The sequence below is a fragment of the Kogia breviceps genome, chromosome 3, assembly GCF_026419965.1.
Source record: "Kogia breviceps isolate mKogBre1 chromosome 3, mKogBre1 haplotype 1, whole genome shotgun sequence".
In the NCBI taxonomy this organism is placed as follows: Eukaryota; Metazoa; Chordata; class Mammalia; order Artiodactyla; family Physeteridae; genus Kogia; species Kogia breviceps.
In genome coordinates this window covers 152,805,535-152,825,426 of record NC_081312.1, presented here as the reverse complement: position 1 = coordinate 152,825,426, position 19,892 = coordinate 152,805,535, and the positions used below count along the sequence as shown (strand labels likewise).

The 19,892-nt window shown below is 44.0% G+C and overlaps 1 protein-coding gene across 1 annotated transcript in view; it reads left to right on the top strand.

Moving 5' to 3' along the window:
- Positions 1-5,967: 5,967 nt before the first annotated feature.
- Positions 5,968-19,892, top strand: part of BNC1 (basonuclin zinc finger protein 1) — a 30,229-nt gene continuing 16,304 nt past the window's right edge. Inside the window, exon 1 of the mRNA XM_067030729.1 lies at positions 5,968-6,045. Within this exon, the coding sequence (XP_066886830.1) occupies positions 5,968-6,045 (78 nt within the window). The remainder of the gene's footprint in view (positions 6,046-19,892) is intronic.

The window sequence follows — 19,892 nt, the reverse complement described above, 5'->3', positions numbered from 1 at the left end:
CGCATCCGGAGCCTGTGCTCCGCATCGGGAGAGGCCACAACAGTGAGAGGCCCACGTACCAAAAAAGAATCAGGCCTGGGTTTGTCTGCACGTTGAAATTTACAACAGTATTTATCACTCTTCCTTACTGACATCCCCCTCCTTGAGATGTGGCAGTCTTGGGTACCAAAACCCCAAATGCAAGACACAGTGCACTCCCCTTGGTGTAGCAGGACCTTCAGGGCATTTTGGTCTCCTCAACCCCTCACCTTGTGTGAAAGGTGGAGAAACAGGAACAGTTTTCTGCCACCAAAACCCTGTGCCACCTCTGGAATGGCCTCATCTCCTTCCTCTCAATAGGGAGCAGCCCAGGGGCTAGAGGGAAGAAGTTGCAACACCTAGGCCAGGCCTGTGGCAGGCCAGCCTGCCCCCCAGCAGGCAGCTGGGGAGCGGCGGGGGGTGGGGGGGCGGCGTGCAGCTTGGCCTCAACACGGCTTAGTCAGGCTCCAATGCTGAGCTGAGCAGCAGATGTGCCCAGACCTGCCAGGTGTCTGTGTCTGGGCTGGGAGGGGACGGAGGAAATGTGACTCTTGTCTTCCAGTGTTTCCCGGCACCGTCCTCAGAGGAATGTCAAGACTCAAGTGAGGCCACCTCAGAAGACTTTCGACAGAGCCACAGCTCTCTGCCCACACTGCCATGTCAAAAGCCTTTCCCTGTCCTGCCCCTTTGGCCCTCAACACAGTCCTCCTGCCAACTGCCCCAGGGCTAGCTCCTCCTCCGGGCCACTGGTAAGCTCAGGAGGGAGACAGCTACCCACCTGCCCTGCTGTAATATGCTGCCCCCATCAGTGGTGCCCAAACCTCCACAGGTAAAGGTGGGGGTTTTTTTCCCTTTTTAACACGATGATCCCATGATTAAAAATACCCTTTTTTAATTAAAAAAAAGTTTTTTCAAGTTCATTTGTCCCCACCGGGGAAAAATTTTCTTGTGAGAATTAGTTTCCCAAATGAGAGGCTATTCTGAATTTCACAGAACTATTAACAACTAGACGGAGACTTATCAGGGTATAAATATTATAGATGTTTACCAGCCCATTAGTGGGCTCTGAATCCAACACACAAAGGTTGTTACTCGTCTCTGTGTGGCTTCTGAGAATTCCATTTAAAGGTTAGGCGGGCTGTGAGCCATTTGCCAGCAGGAGTTATATTCACTCTACAAATGTTTACTGCACACCTACTATATACTACAAGCCCAGGACTCAAGAATACATCCCTGTATGCAGCAGAGGGTGCAAATGAACAGCACATAGGCCAGATTAAGCCCCAAAACATATTTTGTTTGACTCACACCATATTTATCAAAAATTTGAATTAGTTGCCAACTTTTAAATATCAGAATATTTCCAACTTCTCTTGAAAACTCAGGAAATCTGGCAAAAGTGAGCCCACATTCCCAGCTGATGACAAGCAGAACAACAGCTGATCACCTCACACATGCACTGGCTCTCAGTTCACACAACCCCCACCTGCCCTGCTTCCCCTGACTCAACCTGCCCCACCCCTCAGTATACAGCAGTGGTTCTCAGGATGGGCAATCTCAGCACACCAACCTCAAGAAAGGCCTCACTCAGGGAGACAGCAACCCAACTAAGTCTCTCATTTAAGAAGAGCTGCTTCATGCCTCCATAAGAACAGGTCACAGGGATTTTCTTATTTTGTGCCTTCTCGACTTTTACCCTTTTTAATAAAGGTTTTTTTAATCCCTGGTATCAGTGAAGACATTTTGGTTTTTCGTGCTTGCTACAACAAAAAATTGGACACAAAAGAAAAATGGCAAGGTGGAAGCACAGAAGCACATAGAAGCAAAAGGGGAGGACTGTGGGAACAGGGTAGGCCCTCAGGATGCCCCACTTGCCAGGTGAAGAAGCTGAGGCCTAGAGACAGGAAAGTCATGCCCAGGTCCCATTACTGACCAGTAGGAGAACAGAAGCGTGATCTGGATGATCTCTACCCAGCCGGTGCCACATTCTTTTCTGTATTCAAGGATGGTTTCTCCATCCCAGGTTCTGCTAACATGTTTCCAAGGAGTGGCAGAGAAGCCCATCAAATCTGGGAATAAAGAGGAGGACTGATTTCAGGAGCCACATTTATCAGGTATATGATTCTTAATGAACCTGCAGAAGATAAATTAGCAATTTTCATCTAGTCCTACTGATTCCATATATGGGGGTCCAAACTGTCATATTGGAAGAAATGTGTATGTGGATCCCAATGGTGCATCTTGGGAGAGGTGGCCTATTTTCACATTTTCAAATCGTGTATTGCCAAAAATCCTCCTTGTCTGTAACCAGAAACAGAGTTAAACAGGTTGATGGTGATATCTGTTGCTAGTGAAAAGTTTTACTAAAATATAATTCAGTTGCAACACACACAAAGATACTGACAAAAACCATCAATCAGACAGATTAAAGGTATTTAAGAGGGCCATTGTCTGGGTCTTAGACATTTCAGTGTATTTATAATAAGCATATACAGCCATTCAATAATACTGCAACCAAGGACTCCTCTGGTAACAAATGTAAATTAATTACAAAATCAGTTTTATGTGCAGGAGAAAGGAAGGAGAACGGCATTTGCAGAACAGAAACTATCCCATTTAGCTCTACCTATCTAGCCAGAAACAGGGCTTCATACCTACTTTTAAAGATGAGGACAGTATGAGGCCTAGAAAGCTGACTTTCTCAGTTTCCAATTGCGCAAACCAGCTACACCCATGCCATTCTAACTTCAAAACCTGAGCTTTGTCTGCTGCAGCAACTCATAACACAGAAGCCACTAAGATGAGTAATGACCAAAGTTAAGACAAGGACACATCACAGCCAGGCTAGAGAATGTAATAAGCACAATAAGAGAGGCAGATACAAGTGCTTGGAGTCAGAAGAGGACAAAAGCACACAGAGTGGAGGGTTGGTGGATCAGAGAGGGCTTCTGAGAAGCGGTGACATTTGAGAAAGGTCTTGAAGGATGCACTGTGTTACAAGCAGAGAAGAGCAGCAAGGAGAAAGGTCGAAATGCTGGGAGTGGGAAGGAGAAGGACACAAGCGGAAGGTAAGCAGTTTAGGTTTGGAATTCACAAAGCAAAGCTTCATAATAAAGTCAGCCATGTGAGAAAATGAATCTTGCCAACACCTGTAAGGCAGGGAGGGCAGAGTCCATCACATGAGGCCAGGCAACCTCATACCTGCAAGGAAGAGCACCACACTGCAGACCCAGGACATGGCCAGAACGCCAGCTACGTGTGTCCAGCCTGCGGGGCACAGGCAGCAGGGGCTCTCTGGACCCCGTGAAGCCCAGATACTTTCTTCCACAAGCACCATGGTCGCTCCTTTCCCTCCTCTTCCATTCAGAGGCCTGCGCCATTCAGAGCCAGGACCAATACCCTCCGCCTGAATGAGTGCAACTCGCTTCTTTTCCCCTTTCATTTCACATCTTTTTCCACAACGTGCAAGGGTTTTGTTTCCCTCCAAGGACCTCCACTAGCAGCAAGGTAGGTGGGATAACCTGGGGGAGAAGGAAGTAGGATTCCCCCAAATCCAGCCTTCAGAGAATCCTTTTAGGGACCTGAAAAGGGAGAGAAGGCCTGACTCTCCTCAGGTTCTGTGTCTGCCCCAGGGCGGGGCAGAAGAAAAGCTGGGTCCTGCTTCAGCAGCTGTGGGCCATCTCTGTCAGCTCCTAGGGGTGAAGCATCCCCTGTCCCCAGGACAGGAAACCGGTTCTCCCGGCAGGCCCGCTCCCCATCTGCTCATGGCAGCCAAGCTCCTGTTTGGTTTTCCAGGACATTTAATTTCATTTCGTCCTTACTACCCAATACGAGAGGTGAAAACTTAATCCCATTTTACAACGGAAGCAATTGAGGCTCAGGGAGCAAAGACTTGTCTCAGGAAAGTGGTAAAGCTGAGACTATAACTCCTTAGACAAGGGAAGCGGGGATGCCTGTTGGAGTTCGTAATAAAACTTCCTGGCGCCCCCCTTTCTCCACATCCTGGGACACGTCCCCACACTTCCTCTGGGAATAAAGTTTCTGGTGACGAGGGTGGCACAGCCCTCTTCTTGGCCGCGGTGGGACCCGAGGGCGCCCCAGAGCAGTCAGGGCGGCAGAATCATCCCCCGACATGGGAGCCAGAGAACTTCAGAGCATTTCGCCCTTCCCCGGGACAGGCAAACACCGACACGTCTGTGTCTTTACCGACAAGTGCCTTCAAGCCCGGCGGGGGCAGACACCTTCTCGCCGGCCGCCGGCTAGGTCTCCGCTGTCTGCAGGGGCCACGGCCTCGCATCAGCTGCATCGATTTAGCGCGTTAGTGGGCCCCGGGAGCAGGAGGCGTCTTCCCCCGCTGCGCAGCAGCGCCCGAGCCTCGGGCGACTCGGCAGCCCGGGAGGAGGGGGAGGGGAGAGGAGGAAGGGCGCCCCCCCCCGGGGCGCAGGGGGCGGGCGTGCGGGCACACGCGGTGCGCGGCGCTCCGGAGGGCGGGGGCGGCCACCGCGCCGCGCGGCCCCAGCGCACGAGGAGCAGTCCACTTCGCCGCGGCGGGCCCCGACGGCCGGAGCTTGGATGCGGCGGCGCCCGCCGAGCCGAGGCGGACGCGGGGCGGCCCGAACCGGGGACACGCGCCGGTAGCCCCGGCACTACAGCGGCCGCAGGATGGCCGAGGTAAGCGTGGCGCCCTCCCTGGGTGCGGGGCCCCTCAGCGCGCAGGGCGGGGCGGCCGGGGACGCCGCTCGGACCCCGGGCAGGTCGGTACTCGGGGGTGCGCCAGGGGCCATCTCCCCGAGGGCCACCTGCGCGGCGGTGGCGCGGTCCTTCCCCGAGGCAGGGCGTGAGGGAGCGTCTCTGCGGCGGGGAGGGCCCGTGGGGGCGCCCGGAGCCGTCGCCGCCCGACGTCCCGGCGCCGCGCGACGCGCTCTGGGTGAGCGACCGGGGTTGGCGGGCGGGGGCCGGTCCCCGGGGCAGCCCCGGCGCGTCGAAAGTGCGGGGTCGGGAGAGACTGGGCGGCCGCCTTCCGCACTTCTTCCCGCCCCCTCAGCACCTCGGCTTTCGGTCCAGGGACACTGGGACTGTTTCAACCGCTTTTGCCTCAGAATTAATTAAACAGCTGATTTTTAAAGTGGCCTTTTTTTTTTTTTTTAACCTGGATTTTGTTTCTGGAGAATTAAGCGTGCGGTAGCCTTCGGTCACTCTGAGGACTGCGGAGCCGGGCGAGGGACGGTGACGGGGCCTCCTGTCCGGGGCCGGGGGGAGGGGTTGTCTACAAATCTTTTGTACAAAACTGCAAATGAAGACGCAGACAGGTCGGCTCAGGAAGCTTCCGGGACAGGATAGATTCGAGGGTGCAAGGTCAGGTTTTTATAAAGGTTACAGCTGACCTGCCGGGTGCGCGGAACAGTTCAGCGCGAGGTGTTTCCCCCCTGGTTCAGGCAGCCCCGGAAATCGGGGTCAGGCTCGAGGGTTTCCACGTCCAAGCCAGACACAGTGGGCTCTGGCTACTTGGGGACGGGCAGCCTGCAGGTGACAGGGCTGGACCGGGCTGCGGAGTCGGCGGCGGTGCCCCCGCCGCACTCAGCATCTCCTGCAAGAGCCTGGGCGGCCGGTCCCGCGTTGCGGGTGTTGAACCCCGGCCGCACTGGGCTTCCCGGCCCCGGGGTCGCCGCGCTCGCTCGCCACCCGAGCGCCCAGGAGGGTCCCCGCTGCTGACCGGGCGGCGGGGCAGGGGACCGGGGGTAGGGGGTGCCCGAGGGCGGAGGAGGAGGCCGCGGCGTGGTCCCCGCTGCCCCTCGGGCGCCTCTGGCCAGACCCCGAGCCCCACCGGCCGCCTGGTTTTGCATAACCTCCTAAGGATTTGTCAGCCAGATGTGACAAGATTGTCGAGCAGAGCATGAAGGAGGAGATCTGATATTAATCAGTGCATAGCTCGGAGCCAAACTTTCTCAAATGCGGTGTAGAAACATGTTCTTCTCATTTAAGGCATCTCTTTGTGGCTGCGGGGCTGCCACCGGTCTGACTTTGACAGTTAAATGGAATGCCAACTAGCAGCCTTAATTGTATGACTAAAGTTGTGTGTATTGTTGGGGAGAGGATCAGACACTCTAAGGTTCAGTAATGTCCCCTAGTTTTATGGCCATGCTCACCGCAGTCCTCTGAAGACAGGGCATTTAAATCGGGCCAGACGCGCCTGGTCGCAGCCAGGCCTCTGCTGTTAACACTTAAGGGGCCTAAAAGAGGCCCCACTGGTGTCCTGGGAATCCCTGTCAGTGTGTGTGTGTGTGTGTGTGTGTGTGTGTGTGTGTGTGTGTGTGTGTGTGTGTGTGTGTGTGTGTGTGTGTGTGTGTGTGTGTGTGTGTGTGTGTGTGTGTGTGTGTGTGTGTGTGTGTGTGTGTGTGTGTGTCCCATAGAGCAGATCTAGCAAGAATTTTTTTTAATATATTCTTCTCATCAAAGCAACAAAGATTTTGGCTAGACAGTAAGTAAATTGAAAAACAGCATTTAGCAGATCATTTTTTCTGATGTCCTTTTATTTCTTGCTGTTTTAATTTGATATTGGATTCCATGGGATCTTTTCATAAGATGTCTTAGATTGCTTTTTGCAAATACGTGCTTACGTGTTAAAACTTTTGTTCAGTGATAAATATACTGGCTTCTCAGCTGTCCCCAAATCTGTTGATATATACTACTAAAATTTCATTAAAATTGAACACGTCAAAATAAAAATTTTGTGCATGATGTAAAAGAGCATTACTTCAAATGTTACAGATTGTCCACCATTTGATTTTTGCTTTAAATAGGTGTGAAAAGATAGCCACAACTTTTGCTAAAATAAATTTTGATAAATAGCTTTATCTTTTTTGTCATCCCTAAAAGAATAAGATGTGAGTCATTATTTGATTTCTCATCTAATAAGTTTGCTAACTTTAATTTCCCCAAAAAAGTGTTACTATTTCAACTCAACTGTTGGTTGAACATTTTCTGTTATAGTTAAATGCTAAGAAGAGGTGGTGAAATCTTAGAACAAGTACTGCTCATACTCTGGGAACTCAAATATGTTCAGACATCTGCATAATTTAATTTGGAATATCAACTGTACCCATAGTTCCTATTCCCTTCAGAATAGTAAGGATTTAGTGATGTGCCCCTTCTTCAGTCAGACAGAGAGAGTGGGTAGTTTGCAGTGGTTATTTGGCTGTTGACATCTACTGGGATGTGGAACGATGATCTGTTTGCTCTGGTTATAATTCACTAAAAATGTTAATGAAAATGGAGTAATTGCAGTGGAAGCATAAAATTTACATAGAGGGTTATCTTGATTTTATTTTAATTTTTATGCCTCTCCCATGGATCAGTTAGGCCTGCATCCCAAGCCCATACCCATATTCTGTACCTCAGAAGCATCAGCTTGGAAAGAAGGACGAACCAACCCATTGGGTGAGAAAAGTCATATTGGTTTCCCTGTGGAACAAGTAATAATTGTCCTTTAAGCATACACTTATTATTTCTGAATGCCTATGGACACATATAAATGGGAAAACATTTTAAAAGTTTAGTTTGTCAGTAAAATTAAACCACAGCATATGGGGTGAGGGGCATAAGTGTCTTTTAGCTTTTGTGTATGGCTTTAGAAGTTGTTTTGACAGTGGCCATTAAGGAGTTGCCCTGAAGGTTCCACAAGGTAAATTACTTGCAGGAGGAGCATGCTTTACCCCAGGGTGAATTTTCACCTCTACAGACTTCATTTAGAATGAGTTACTTTTGTCAGAAACAGTCCTGTTTAAAAAGAACTAGAAATATCTTAGCTAAAGTGAAATCTCAGTGCTAGAGTCAATAAATTTTCTAAATTACGTTATTCTGAGTATTCTGTAGATTTTTAAATTTTATTTATTTAGATATTTTGTTTTTGATGACTTATCTGAGAGATATTAAAGCTAACTGATTCTGCACAGAAGGGGCATCTGGAAAGGGTTGGTTTTTTGGTCTTATTTTCCCTTTTAAATCGGTTTCCACCTGAAAACCTTATTTCCTCTTATCTTGTCATTCTTTGAAGCCCTTTTTCCTAATTCTGGAAATTCCACGATACCGGTGCAGCCCCATTTCTCTCCTCAGACACACGCCTATTTTATCCAAAAAGGGTGGGTCTAAACAGTGCAGACCTGCTTCACCAGGGTCCAACTTGGGGCCTTCTCAAACTTCGCACAAATAAGCAAACCAGCTATCGCTGTTCCCGTCCACACATGGACTCATTATTATAAACCAGCCTAACATATCACAGGAGGATGCTGACTTGGGGGTTGATAATTTCACTCAGCTAATGTGAGAGAAAAGAGAGATGGACAAATAAAATGTTGTGAAGGCCAGGTCCCAACAGCCTATGTGGAGGGAAATGGTTGTCTCAGGTAAAGTTAATTCAGGATGCTAACTTTTTTCATAGAGTTATATTAGTTTGGCTCCTCTTACACATTATTTGTGTGATCCTTCAGTACATGCTAGCAAACATCAAAATTATTTTCCAGCTCTACATCAGCTTCCAGAAGCATTGTCCTTGCTCTGTAGCCCTCTGATTATTTATTTTGCTATTCATTATGAGGATAAAATTTTTATACAGACAACTCTGTTTCACGATACACCATGCTGAATGTTAAGACAGTGATCAGGATGTCATAAGTAAGTCTGATCTTTTCTTTTTAAAAATTTCAATTGGAAAATTTAGGGGGTTTTTTACACTTAATTTTTAAAATCTAGTTCTCACTAAGTCCCTAAAAGAAATATTTGCAAAATTTTACTTAGTGATGTTCATAATGTCATCGTTATTTTACATCAGCAGCAATGGTGAAGTTACATTGTTTGTATAGTTGAAATTATCCTGAAGTGTAAATGTCTTTTTTTGTTTTGGTTTTTATTTTTTTCCTTAGGGTGACTGTTGTATCCAGACGTTCCCTACATGTACAGTTAATGTCCTTTTGTTTTTTGTTGTCAAAGTTTTCTGAAGATTACAACTGAGGTCTCTGAAACTTAGGTTATAAAGGAAAAAAAATGCCTCCATATCATTTATATACCTGTATAGTTTTTTGTTGTTGTTGTTGTTGTTAGTTTTTTTAAGAAGAAATATTTGGTTTGGTTTCTAAGGTAGGATTAGCAGATTTTTCTACTTTTTATATTTTGTTTTTAGAACTAATAATTTTAAGGAAAAAGGCACAGCTGTTAAGTTATTTTGGCACAGAGTTTATACTTTGATTTATAGAGATCAAAAGAACACGTATTTTCCCCATCTCCCTCTTTGAACTAAGCGGCAAGAGAAAACCCTACAAGTGCCTCATGCATACTTTCTCCTAACAGGTAGACTTGGGCCAACATCTGTTCCCTGAGTTCTACCTCCCACCTGCCGTTTCTCTGCCACACCCTTCTCCACCCTCTCAGTCTTTGACTGGCCTCTTTTCATCCCCATCCTTGCAGCAAGAAACCAGATTCTGTCAGTTCTCCTTTAGTGTCATTTTTATGTTGCAAATGCTACCTGCCTGGTTTCTGAGCCTTCCCAGGGTCCCCTCTTTCAACCATGCTCATGATAAATGGTGTCTTCCCATTGTTCAGAACGCTGATGGTTCCATGAACCCAAGAGAGAGACTCATGGCTGCCCATCTGGACAGCACCCCCAGCTTTTTGCCTTTCTCGGTCGGCTCTTGTTGCCCATGACAGAAATCTGTGCTCTGTGGCCCAGCCTCCTGGGCTTGACAGACATGTACAGGGTGAGCCTTCTTTACGCCTAGGACTTTGGCATTTCCTGCATGCACTGCTGAGAGCGTGCTCGCTGCCTCTTGGAGAAAGCCTCCTCTGGGCTCTCTGCATAACACTGTTCTCTCCCTCTACGCCATCTTACTCAAAACTAAAATTTGGGGGAGAGGTGGAGTCTTGATTTATTTTTTTTTCACTTTTTATTATAGAGTATTTCAAGCAAAATTGGACTAGTTTAATGAAGCTTGGTGATACGTGCTTGGGGATTCAACAGTGATCAACTTTGGGCCAATCCTGTTTCTTCTGTTTTCCCTACCCGTTCCCCTCACTGTCACCAACACTAAATTCCTTTGAAGCAAATCCTGAGCATTCATTCATAAATACTTTAATATGTAGCTCTAAAATAAAAGGCTCTTTTGTTCAGAAAAGCAATATACCATATAGCATCTAAAAATTAACAATAACTGTAATGTCATTAAATTTCTGAAGTGTTCAAATTCCCTTAATTGTCCCTTTAAGTTTATATTATCATTGGTTTGTTCAAATCAGTATTCAAATAAGGTCCATAAATTGTGTCTATTAATCTATAAGTTTACATTTTACTTTTTTCCTTGCAATTTATCTGTTGAAAAAACTGGGTCATTTGTCTTGTGGAGTACTCCCCAGCCTGGATTTTGGTGGTTGTTTCCTCATGATATCATTTAAACATTCCTCTATCCCCTATACGAGAAGGCTTGATCTAATTCAGATTTGAACTTTGGGGGCAAGAACACCACATATGTAGTAGTATGTATCCTCCAATGCAGAGGCAGGTGACCTAGTTGTTGCCTTTTTCATTAAGAGTTGCAGAATGCTGATATTCTAATTCTTCATCTATTTATTTACTGGAATACTATAAAGAGAATCTTTGCCTCATCAGTGATTTGGTTGCCCTGAACTACAATTTGTATGAAAAAGGATACATGCTTAATTCTTTCCCTTCATTTAATATTTTTTGGTTCCATAGCATCTTCTAAAGGGGGCCAGTGAGTTTTACATTTGTTTTTAACTGCCTTATGAATTGCTAGATTTTCATATAGTAAATGACTCGCACTAGTTTTTAGCAAATCATATTTTCTGTTCAGCAATCCTATTTTTAATGAAATTTTTTAAGTGTGTATTTTGTTGTATGACTATGATACAATACAGCAATTTTTATTTATTTATTTATTTATTTATGGCTGTGTTGGGTCTTCATTGCAGTGTGCAGGCTTCTCATTGTGGTGGCTTCTCTTCTTGTGGAGCACAGGCTCTAGGCGCATGGGCTTCAGTGGTTGTGGCACACGGGCTCAGTACTTGTGGCGCACGGGCTTAGTTGCCCCATGTCATGTGGGATCTTCCCAGACCAGGGCTAGAACCCGTGTCCCCTGCACTGGCAGGCAGATTCTTTTTTTCTTATTTTTTTAAATTTATTTTTTTATACAGCAGGTTCTTATTAGTCATCCATTCTATACACATCAGTGTATATATGTCAATCCCAAACTCCCAATTCACCCCACCACCACCACCACCACCACCACCACCCACCACTTTCCCCCCTTGGTGTCCATACGTTTGTTCTCTACATCTGTGTCTCAACTTATTCCCTGCAGACCGATTCATCTGTACCGTTTTTCTAGGTTCCACATATATGCGTTAATATACGATATTAGTTTTTCTCTTTCTGACTTACTTCATTCTGTATGACAGACTCTAGATCCATCCATGTCTCTACAAATGGCCCAAATTCATTTCTTTTAATGGCTGAGTAATATTCCATTGTATATATATATACCACATTTTCTTTATCCATTCATCTGTCGATGGGCATTTAGGTTGCTTCCATGACCTGGCTATTGTAAACAGTGTTGCAGTGAATCTTGGGGTGCATGTGTCTTTTTGAATTATGGTTTTCTCTGGGTATATGCCCAGTAGTAGGATTGCTGGGTCATATGGTAATTCTATTTTTAGTTTTTTAAGGAACCTCCATACTGTTCTCCATAGTGGCTGTATCAATTTACATTCCCACCAACAGTGCAGGAGGGTTCCCTTTCTCCACACCCTCTCCAGCATTTGTTGTCTGTAGACTTTCCAATGATGCCCATTCTAACTGGTGTGAGGTGATACTTCATTGTAGTTTTGATTTGCATTTCTCTAATAATTAGTGATGTTGAGCAGCTTTCCATGTGCTTCTTGGCCATCTGTATGTCTTCTCTGGAGAAATGTCTATTTAGGACTTCTACCCATTTTTGGATTGGGTTGTTTCTTTAATATTGAGCTGCATGAGCTGTTTATATATTTTGGAGGTTAATCCTTTGTCTGTTGATTCGTTTGCAAATATTTTCTCCCATTCTGAGGGTTGTCTTTTCATCTTGTTTATGGTTTCCTTTGCTGTGCAAAAGCTTTGAAGTTTCATTAGGCCCCATTTGTTTATTTTTGTTTTTATTTCCATTACTCTAGGAGGTGGATCAAAAAAGATCTTGCTGTGATTTATGTCAGAGTGTTCTTCCTATGTTTTCCTCTAAGAGTTTTATAGTGTCCAGTCTTACATTTAGTTCTCTAATGCATTTTGAGCTTATTTTTGTGTATGGTGTTAGGGAGTGTTCTAATTTCATTCTTTTACATGTAGCTGTCCAGTTTTCCCAGCACCACTCATTGAAGAGACTGTCTTTTCTCCATTGTATATCCTTGCCTCCTTTGTCATAGATTAGTTGACTGTAGGTGCGTTGATACATCTCTGGGCTTTCTATCTTGTTCCATTGATCTATGTTTCTGTTTTTGTGCCAGTACCATATTGTCTTGATTAGTGTAGCTTTGTAGTATAGTCTGAAGACAGGGAGTCTGATTCCTCCAGCTCTGTTTTTTTCCGTCAAGACTGCTTTGGCTATTCAGGGACTTTTGTGTCTCCATACAAATTTTTTTTTTTTTTTTTTTTTTTTTTGTGGTACGCGGGCCTCTCACTGTTGTGGCTTCTCCCGTTGCGGAGCACAGGCTCCGGACACACAGGCTCAGCGGCCATGGCTCACAGGCCCAGCAGCTCCGCGGCATGTGGGATCTTCCCGGACTGGGGCACGAACTCGTGTCCCCTGCATCGGCAGGCGGACTCTCAACCACTGTGCCTCCAGGGAAGCCCTGCCATTGGTAATTTGATAGGGATTGCATTGAATCTGTAGATTGCTTTGGGTAGTATAGTCATTTTCACAATATTGATTCTTCCAATCCAAGAACATGTTATATCTCTCCATCTGTTTTTGTGTCATCTTTGATTTCTTTCATCAGTGTCTTAATAGTTTTCTGAGTACAGGTCTTTTACCTCCTTAGGTAGGTTTGTTCCTAGATATTTTATTCTTTTTGTTGCAATGGTGAATGGGATTGCTTCCTTAATTTCTCTTTCTGATCTTTCGTTGTTAGTGTATAAGAATGCAAGAGATTTCTGTGCACTAATTTTGTATCCTGCAACTTTACCAAATTCATTGATTAGCTCTAGTAGTTTTCTGATTGCATCTTTAGGATTCTCTATGTATAGTATCATGTCATCTTCAAACAGTGAGTGTTTTACTTCTTCTTTTCCAACTTGTATTCCTTTTATTTCTTTTTCTTCTCTGATTACCATGGCTAGGGCTTCCAAAACTATGTTGAATAATAGTGGTGAGAGTGGACATCCTTGTCTCATTCCTAATCTTAGAGGAAATGCTTTCAGTTTTTCACCATTGAGAATGATCTTTTCTGTGGGTTGGTCGTATATGGCCTTTATTATGTTGAGGTAGTTTCCCTCTATGCCCACTTTCTGGAGAGTTTTTATCATAAATGGGTGTTGAATTTTGTCAGAAGCTTTTTCTGCATCTATTGAGATGATTGTATGGTTTTTATTCTTCAATTTGTTAATATGGTGTATTACATTGATTGATTTGAGTATATTGAAGAATCCTTGCATCCCTGGGATAAATCCCACTTGGTCATGGTGTATGAGCCTTTTAATGTGTTGTTGGAGTCTGTTTGCTAGTGTTTTGTTGAGGATATTTGCATCTATATTCATCAGTGATATTGGTCTGTAATTTTCCTTTTTTGTAGTATCTTTGTCTGGTTTTGGTATCAGGATGATGGTGGCCTCATAGAATGAGTTTGGGAGTGTTCCTTCCTCTGCAATTTTTTGGAAGAGTTTGAGAACGATGGGTATTAGCTCTTCTCTAAATGTTTGATAGAATTCACTTGTGAAGCCATCTGGTCCTGGACTTTTGTTTGTTGGAAGATTTTTAATCACAGTTTGAATTTCATTACTTGTAATTGGTCTGTTCATATTTTCTGTTTCTTCCTGGTTCAGTCATGAAAGGTTATACCTTTCTAAGAATTTGTCTGTTTCTTCTAGGTTGTGCATTTTATTGGCATAGAGTTGCTTGTAGTAGTCTCTTAGGATGCTTTGTATTTCTGCGGTATCTGTTGTAACTTTTTCATTTCTAATTTTATTGATTTGAGTCCTCTCCCTCTTTTTCTTGATGAGTCTGGCTAAAGGTTTATCAATTTTGTTTATCTTCTCAAAGAACCAGCTCTTAGGGCTTCCCTGGTGGCACGATGGTTGAGAGTCCACCTGCCAATGCAGGGGACACGGGTTCATGCCCCAGTCCAGGAGGATCCCACGTGCCATAGAGCAGCTGGGTCCATGAGCCATGGCTGCTGGGCCTGTGCGTCCGGAGCCTGTGCTCAGCAACTGGAGAGGCCACAACAGTGAGAGGCCCACCTACTGCAAAAAAAAAAAAAAAAAAAAAAAAAAAAAAAAAACCAGCTCTTAGTTTTATTGATCTTTGCTATTGTTTTCTTTGTTTCTATTTCATTTATTTCTGTTCTCATCTTTATGATTTCTTTCTTTCTGCTAACTTTGGGTTTTGTTTCTTCTTCTTTCTCTAGTTTCTTTAGGTGTAAGGTTAGATTGTTTATTTGAGATTTTTCTTGTTTCTTGAGGTAGGCTTGTATAGCTATAAGCTTCCTTCTTAGAACTGCTGTTGCTGCATCACATAGGTTTTGGATCATCGTATTTTCATTGTCATTTGTCTCTAGGTATTTTTTGATTTCCTCTTTGATTTCTTCAGTGATCTTTTGGTTATTTATTAACGTATTATTTAGCCTCCATGTGTTTTGTGTTTTTTATGCTTTTTTCCCTGTAATTGATTTTTAATTTCATAGCGTTGTGGTCAGAAAAGATGCTTGACATTATTTCAATTTTCTTAAATTTACCGAGGCTTCATTTGTGACCCAAGATGTGATCTATCCTGGAGAATGTTCCATGCATACTTGAGAAGAAAGTGTAATATGCTGTTTTGGGGTGGAATGTCCTATAAATATTAATTAAATCTATCTGGTCTATTGTGTCATTTAAAGCTTCTGTTTCCTTATTTATTTTCATTTTGGATGATCTGTCTATTGGTGTAAGTGAAGTGTTAAAGTCCCCCACTATTGTTGTGTTACTGTTGATTTCCTCTTTTATAGCTGTTAAGTTATCTTATGTATTGAGGTGCTCCTATGTTGGATGCATATATATTTATAATTGTTTTATCTTCTTCTTGGATTGATCCCTTGATCATTATGTAGTCTTCTTCTTTGTCTCTTGTAACATTCTTTATTTTAAAGTCTATTTTATCTGATATGAGTATTGCTACTCCAGCTCTCTTTTGATTTCCATTTTCATGGAGTATCTTTTTCCATCCCCTCACTTTCAGTCTGTATGTGTCCCTAGGTCTGAAGTGGGTCTCTTGTAGCATATATATGGGTCTTGTTTTTGTATCCATTCAGCAAGGGCAGGCAGATTCTTAACCACTGCGCCACCAGGGAAGTCCTTGTTCAGCAATTCTTGACCAATCAAGGTGTCTGACGTTTTTTCCCCAATGAAGCCATGTGCTCCCCTAGAGCGGACACTGGGAGTTCCTCATCTTTGTGTCTCCCTGAGGCTCCCCACTGTTACCTGTACATGGTAGATGCTTTAAAAACAAACGGCCCCCACAAAGAAAACAATTTGTTAAATTAATTGGTTTCATTTTGTCAAACTACTAATGGATGGTGAAAGCATGATGAACATCTGGTCCATGTGTAATTCTCCAGGTGGGCATCAGTCCAGTGCTGCCAGTAGCAGATAAGCTACCTCACACAAAAGGACCTCATGGGTTCTCTTCTCCCTTCATCCCAGTTGTCCTGGGACACCTCACAAATGATGTTACTATTTTCAGAATCCTAGTTGTACCTCTGTGGTTTTGCATATGTTAGAAAAACAATGAAAAGTGTAAGAAGTTAGAGAAAAATGAGAGGAGGGAAGGTAGGGAGCAAAAAACAAGAAAAAAATCCAGTTCTAGTAAGAGAAGTTAGAAGTATAAAATGTGTGTTAAGAGGCAGAGTAGCTCCAAAGAGCAATGGGGTAGAGATCTCCCATCCTTGAATCAAGCATTTTCCCAAACCAGGAAGTCTAACTCTGCAGCCACAGAGAGAATGGGAATACAATTTCACTGGAGATGAAAAGAAAGTAAGTTCTCTCCCCACAAGCTAAGGGTGGTCCAGCTGCTTTAGAAGATGTTTTGTATTATAGATAGGCAGTTTTTGATATGCACTGTAGATTTCCAGGACTCAAACATATGAAAAGCCATTGTCTATATTCAACATTTAAAAATGCAACTTGGAAAAACCCATATTATTTTTATTCTAAAGCTTGGTGACTTTTAAAAAGTGATTTGTGATTTAGCTGACTGGATCCTTTGATTTCAAGTTGGGAAATTATGATTCTCAGAACTGAGAATCTGACACAGTCTTAGAATCTCACATTTAAGAGAGGACCATAGACTCTAAACTTGGCCTCAGTGATCTCTACTAGTTAGCAGTTTTTCACATGATTTTTATGTGGCACTCTCCGCGGTCGATAGAAAGATCAATGTGTAAATTAGGAACAGCATTTGACTGCTAGTAAAAGAGCTCCTTAATAATGGTTGCCATCCTTTCTGCTCAGCCATCCTTAGGGCTTGACTTCGAGATTGACCTCAAGTTTGCATCCATGAGGTCCAGCCATCATGTTCTTGTTCCAAGAGGAGGAAGGAGGAAAGGCAAAGAATTCCCCCAGCTGAGTCAGCTCCCATTTATTTTTATTTTTTTTAACATCTTTCTTGGAGTATAATTGCTTTACAAATGGTGTGTTAGTTTCTGCTTTATAACAAAGTGAATCAGCTATACATATACATATATCCCCATATCTCCTCCCTCTTGCGTCTCCCTCCCACCCTCCCTATCCCACCCCTCTAGGTGGTCACAAAGCACCGAGCTGATCTCCCTGTGCTATGCGGCTGCTTCCCACTAGCTATCTCCTTTACGTTTGGTAGTGTGTATATGTCCACGCCACTCACTCACTTCGTCCCAGCTTCCCCTTCCCCTTCCCCATGTCCTCAAGTCCATTCTCTACGTCTGCATCTTTATTCCTGTCCTGCCCCTAGGTTCTTCGGAACTTTTTTTTTAGATTCCATATATATGTGTTAGCATACGGTATTTGTTTTTCTCTTTATGACTTACTTCACTCTGTATGAGAGACTCTAGGTCCATCCACCTCACTACAAATAACTCAATTTCGTTTCTTTTTATGGCTGAGTAATATTCCATTGTATACATGTGCCACATCTTCTTTATCCATTTATTTGTTGATGGACACTTAGGTTGCTTCCATGTCCTGGCTATTGTAAATAGAGCTGCAATGAACATTGTGGTACATGACTGTTTTTGAATTATGGTTTTCTCAGGGTATATGCCCAGTAGTGGGATTGGTGGGTCATATGGTAGTTCTATTTTTAGTTTTTTAAGGAACCTCCATACTGTTCTCCATAGTGTCAGCTCCCATTTATAAGGAGCTTTCTGTAAAGCTCCACCCAACCACTTCTGCTTGCACACATTGGTCAATCCTTAGTCACCTGACCACCAAAGGAGACGTGGAAATTAAGGTTCCTTTACTAAGGCAGATCAGGCAAAGGATATTGGATGGGTGTCTGTAATTAGTAAGCATGGTGTGGCTTTCTCATTGATTCATTCATAATTCTCTTAATACCAGTGGAAAACTTACCAAGTATCAGGCCCAGTGCTAGCCACTAGGTATTGGTTTGGAGTTTTCACTTTTATTGCCTCTTTAGGGAATGATCCGTTATAGAACAACTTTTTTGGAGGTTTTTATCATAGGTATTTTTGGTAGCTCTGTCTGTGCAGAGTCAGATCACTAGAGCCCAGAGGACCTAAGATCTTGCTTGTCGTAGGCCTGGTAGCAACAACAGTTTCACTGTGCTAATTGGTCTTTTCAACTCTCTATCTGTATATCCTCATTAATATGACTAATAGGCCTCTGAGATAGGCAGGAACAGATATCCAACCTATTTTATAGTCAAAGACTCCAAGGCATGGAGCTGAAGGTCATATGGCTTAACAAAAAGTAAGACATAGACTGAGGACAGTCATAGGTTGTACTACCTCTCAGTGAAAGATGCTCAGTGTGATGAGGGGGAAGGAGTTTAGGCTCCCCAGCTCTGCCTCCAGAGGTGTCATTTTAACAGGCAAATCATATTAGTTTCATACTTTTTTCAAAGGTTTACTGTTAGACTTAGGACAAAACCATACTCCTTGGCCTGCCCCACAAGATCCTATGCACAGTGGTCTCTGTCACCTTTCTGACCCTCATTTTCTACCATTAACCTTACTAACTCCACTCCAGCTACCCTGGCCCCCTTTCTGTTCCCTGAGCACTTCCAGCCTCTTTTATGCCTCAGAGGCTTTGCACTTGCTCTGCCTGAAACACTCCTTCAATCTCTAGTTCTTCACTGGCTCCTAGCCATGCCTTAGGACTCAGTTCAAGTGTCATCTCCTCAAAAGCCTTTGATGATGACCCTGTCTAAAAGGCACTTAGCACTACTCCTGCCTCTCCATGCCACCCAGTAAAATTGCTGGCAAAGCTTTCTGCTTATTTCTTCAATAGCACTTACCTTATTCTGAAAAGGTATTGTTTGTTTGTTTACTTGTTTATTCTGTCTCTCTCTTGTAGAATATAAGCTCCTTAAGGGCAGGGACCTCATTATTCTCATTCAACACTTTAGCCCCCAGAGTTTAGAATGCCTGGCTCATAAACACTCAGTAAATATTTATTCAATGAATGGGGTTTCTTTACCATGTGGAACTTTAATATCCTTATAGTTTCTGTCGAGATTAAATGAAACCATAAATATAAGTGCAGTTAGTACCAGATACTGATAATTCAAGATGTTATCTATGCTCAATATCCAGATTTGAGACCACCCTCAAGTAGCCTATAAGTTCCTAGCTTCCTCATTTATAAAACGGGGTGGTGGGGCTTCCGTGGTGGCACAGTGGTTGGGGGTCCGCCTGCCAATGCAGGGGACACGGGTTCGTGCCCCAGTCCGGGAGGATCCCGCGTGCCGCGGAGCGGCTGGGCCCATGGGCCGTGGCCGCTGAGCCTGTGCATCCAGAGCCTGTGCTTTGCAACGGGAGAGGCCACGGCAGTGAGAGGCCCGCGTACCACACACACACACATAAAACAGGATGGTGGTAAGAAATGAGATAACACATAGGTACTGCTTACTGCAATGCCTCACACATAATAAATAAGCAGTCAGTATCATGAACTATGTGACCTTGGGCAAATTACAATCTTCCATAAGTTTGTTTCCTGAGAATAATTCCCTCCTCACAGTGATGTAGTGAGGATTGAATGTGATCACCTATTACACACGAATGTGGAAGGGCAGATGCTGGAAGAATAGCTAGTCTCGCCTTTGGACTCAGAACTACCCAGTAGAATTTTGTGTGATGATGGAAGTGTTCTCATCTCTGCTGTCCTGTACAATAGCCACTAGCCACATGTGGCTCCCAAGCACCTGAAATATGATTAGAGTGACCAAAGAACTGAATTTTTAATTTAATTTTATTTTAATTAAGTAGCCACATGTGGCTAGTGGCTACTATTGGACAAGGCGGACTAAGTAACTTAACCCTACAAAGTTGTCTGGCTGGTATGCAGTTCAGTTTTGTTCCTGAGCCAGATCGCAAATGACTCCCCTCAAAGGGTCAATACCATGAATCTGGAAATCTCAGAAGCCCTCTAT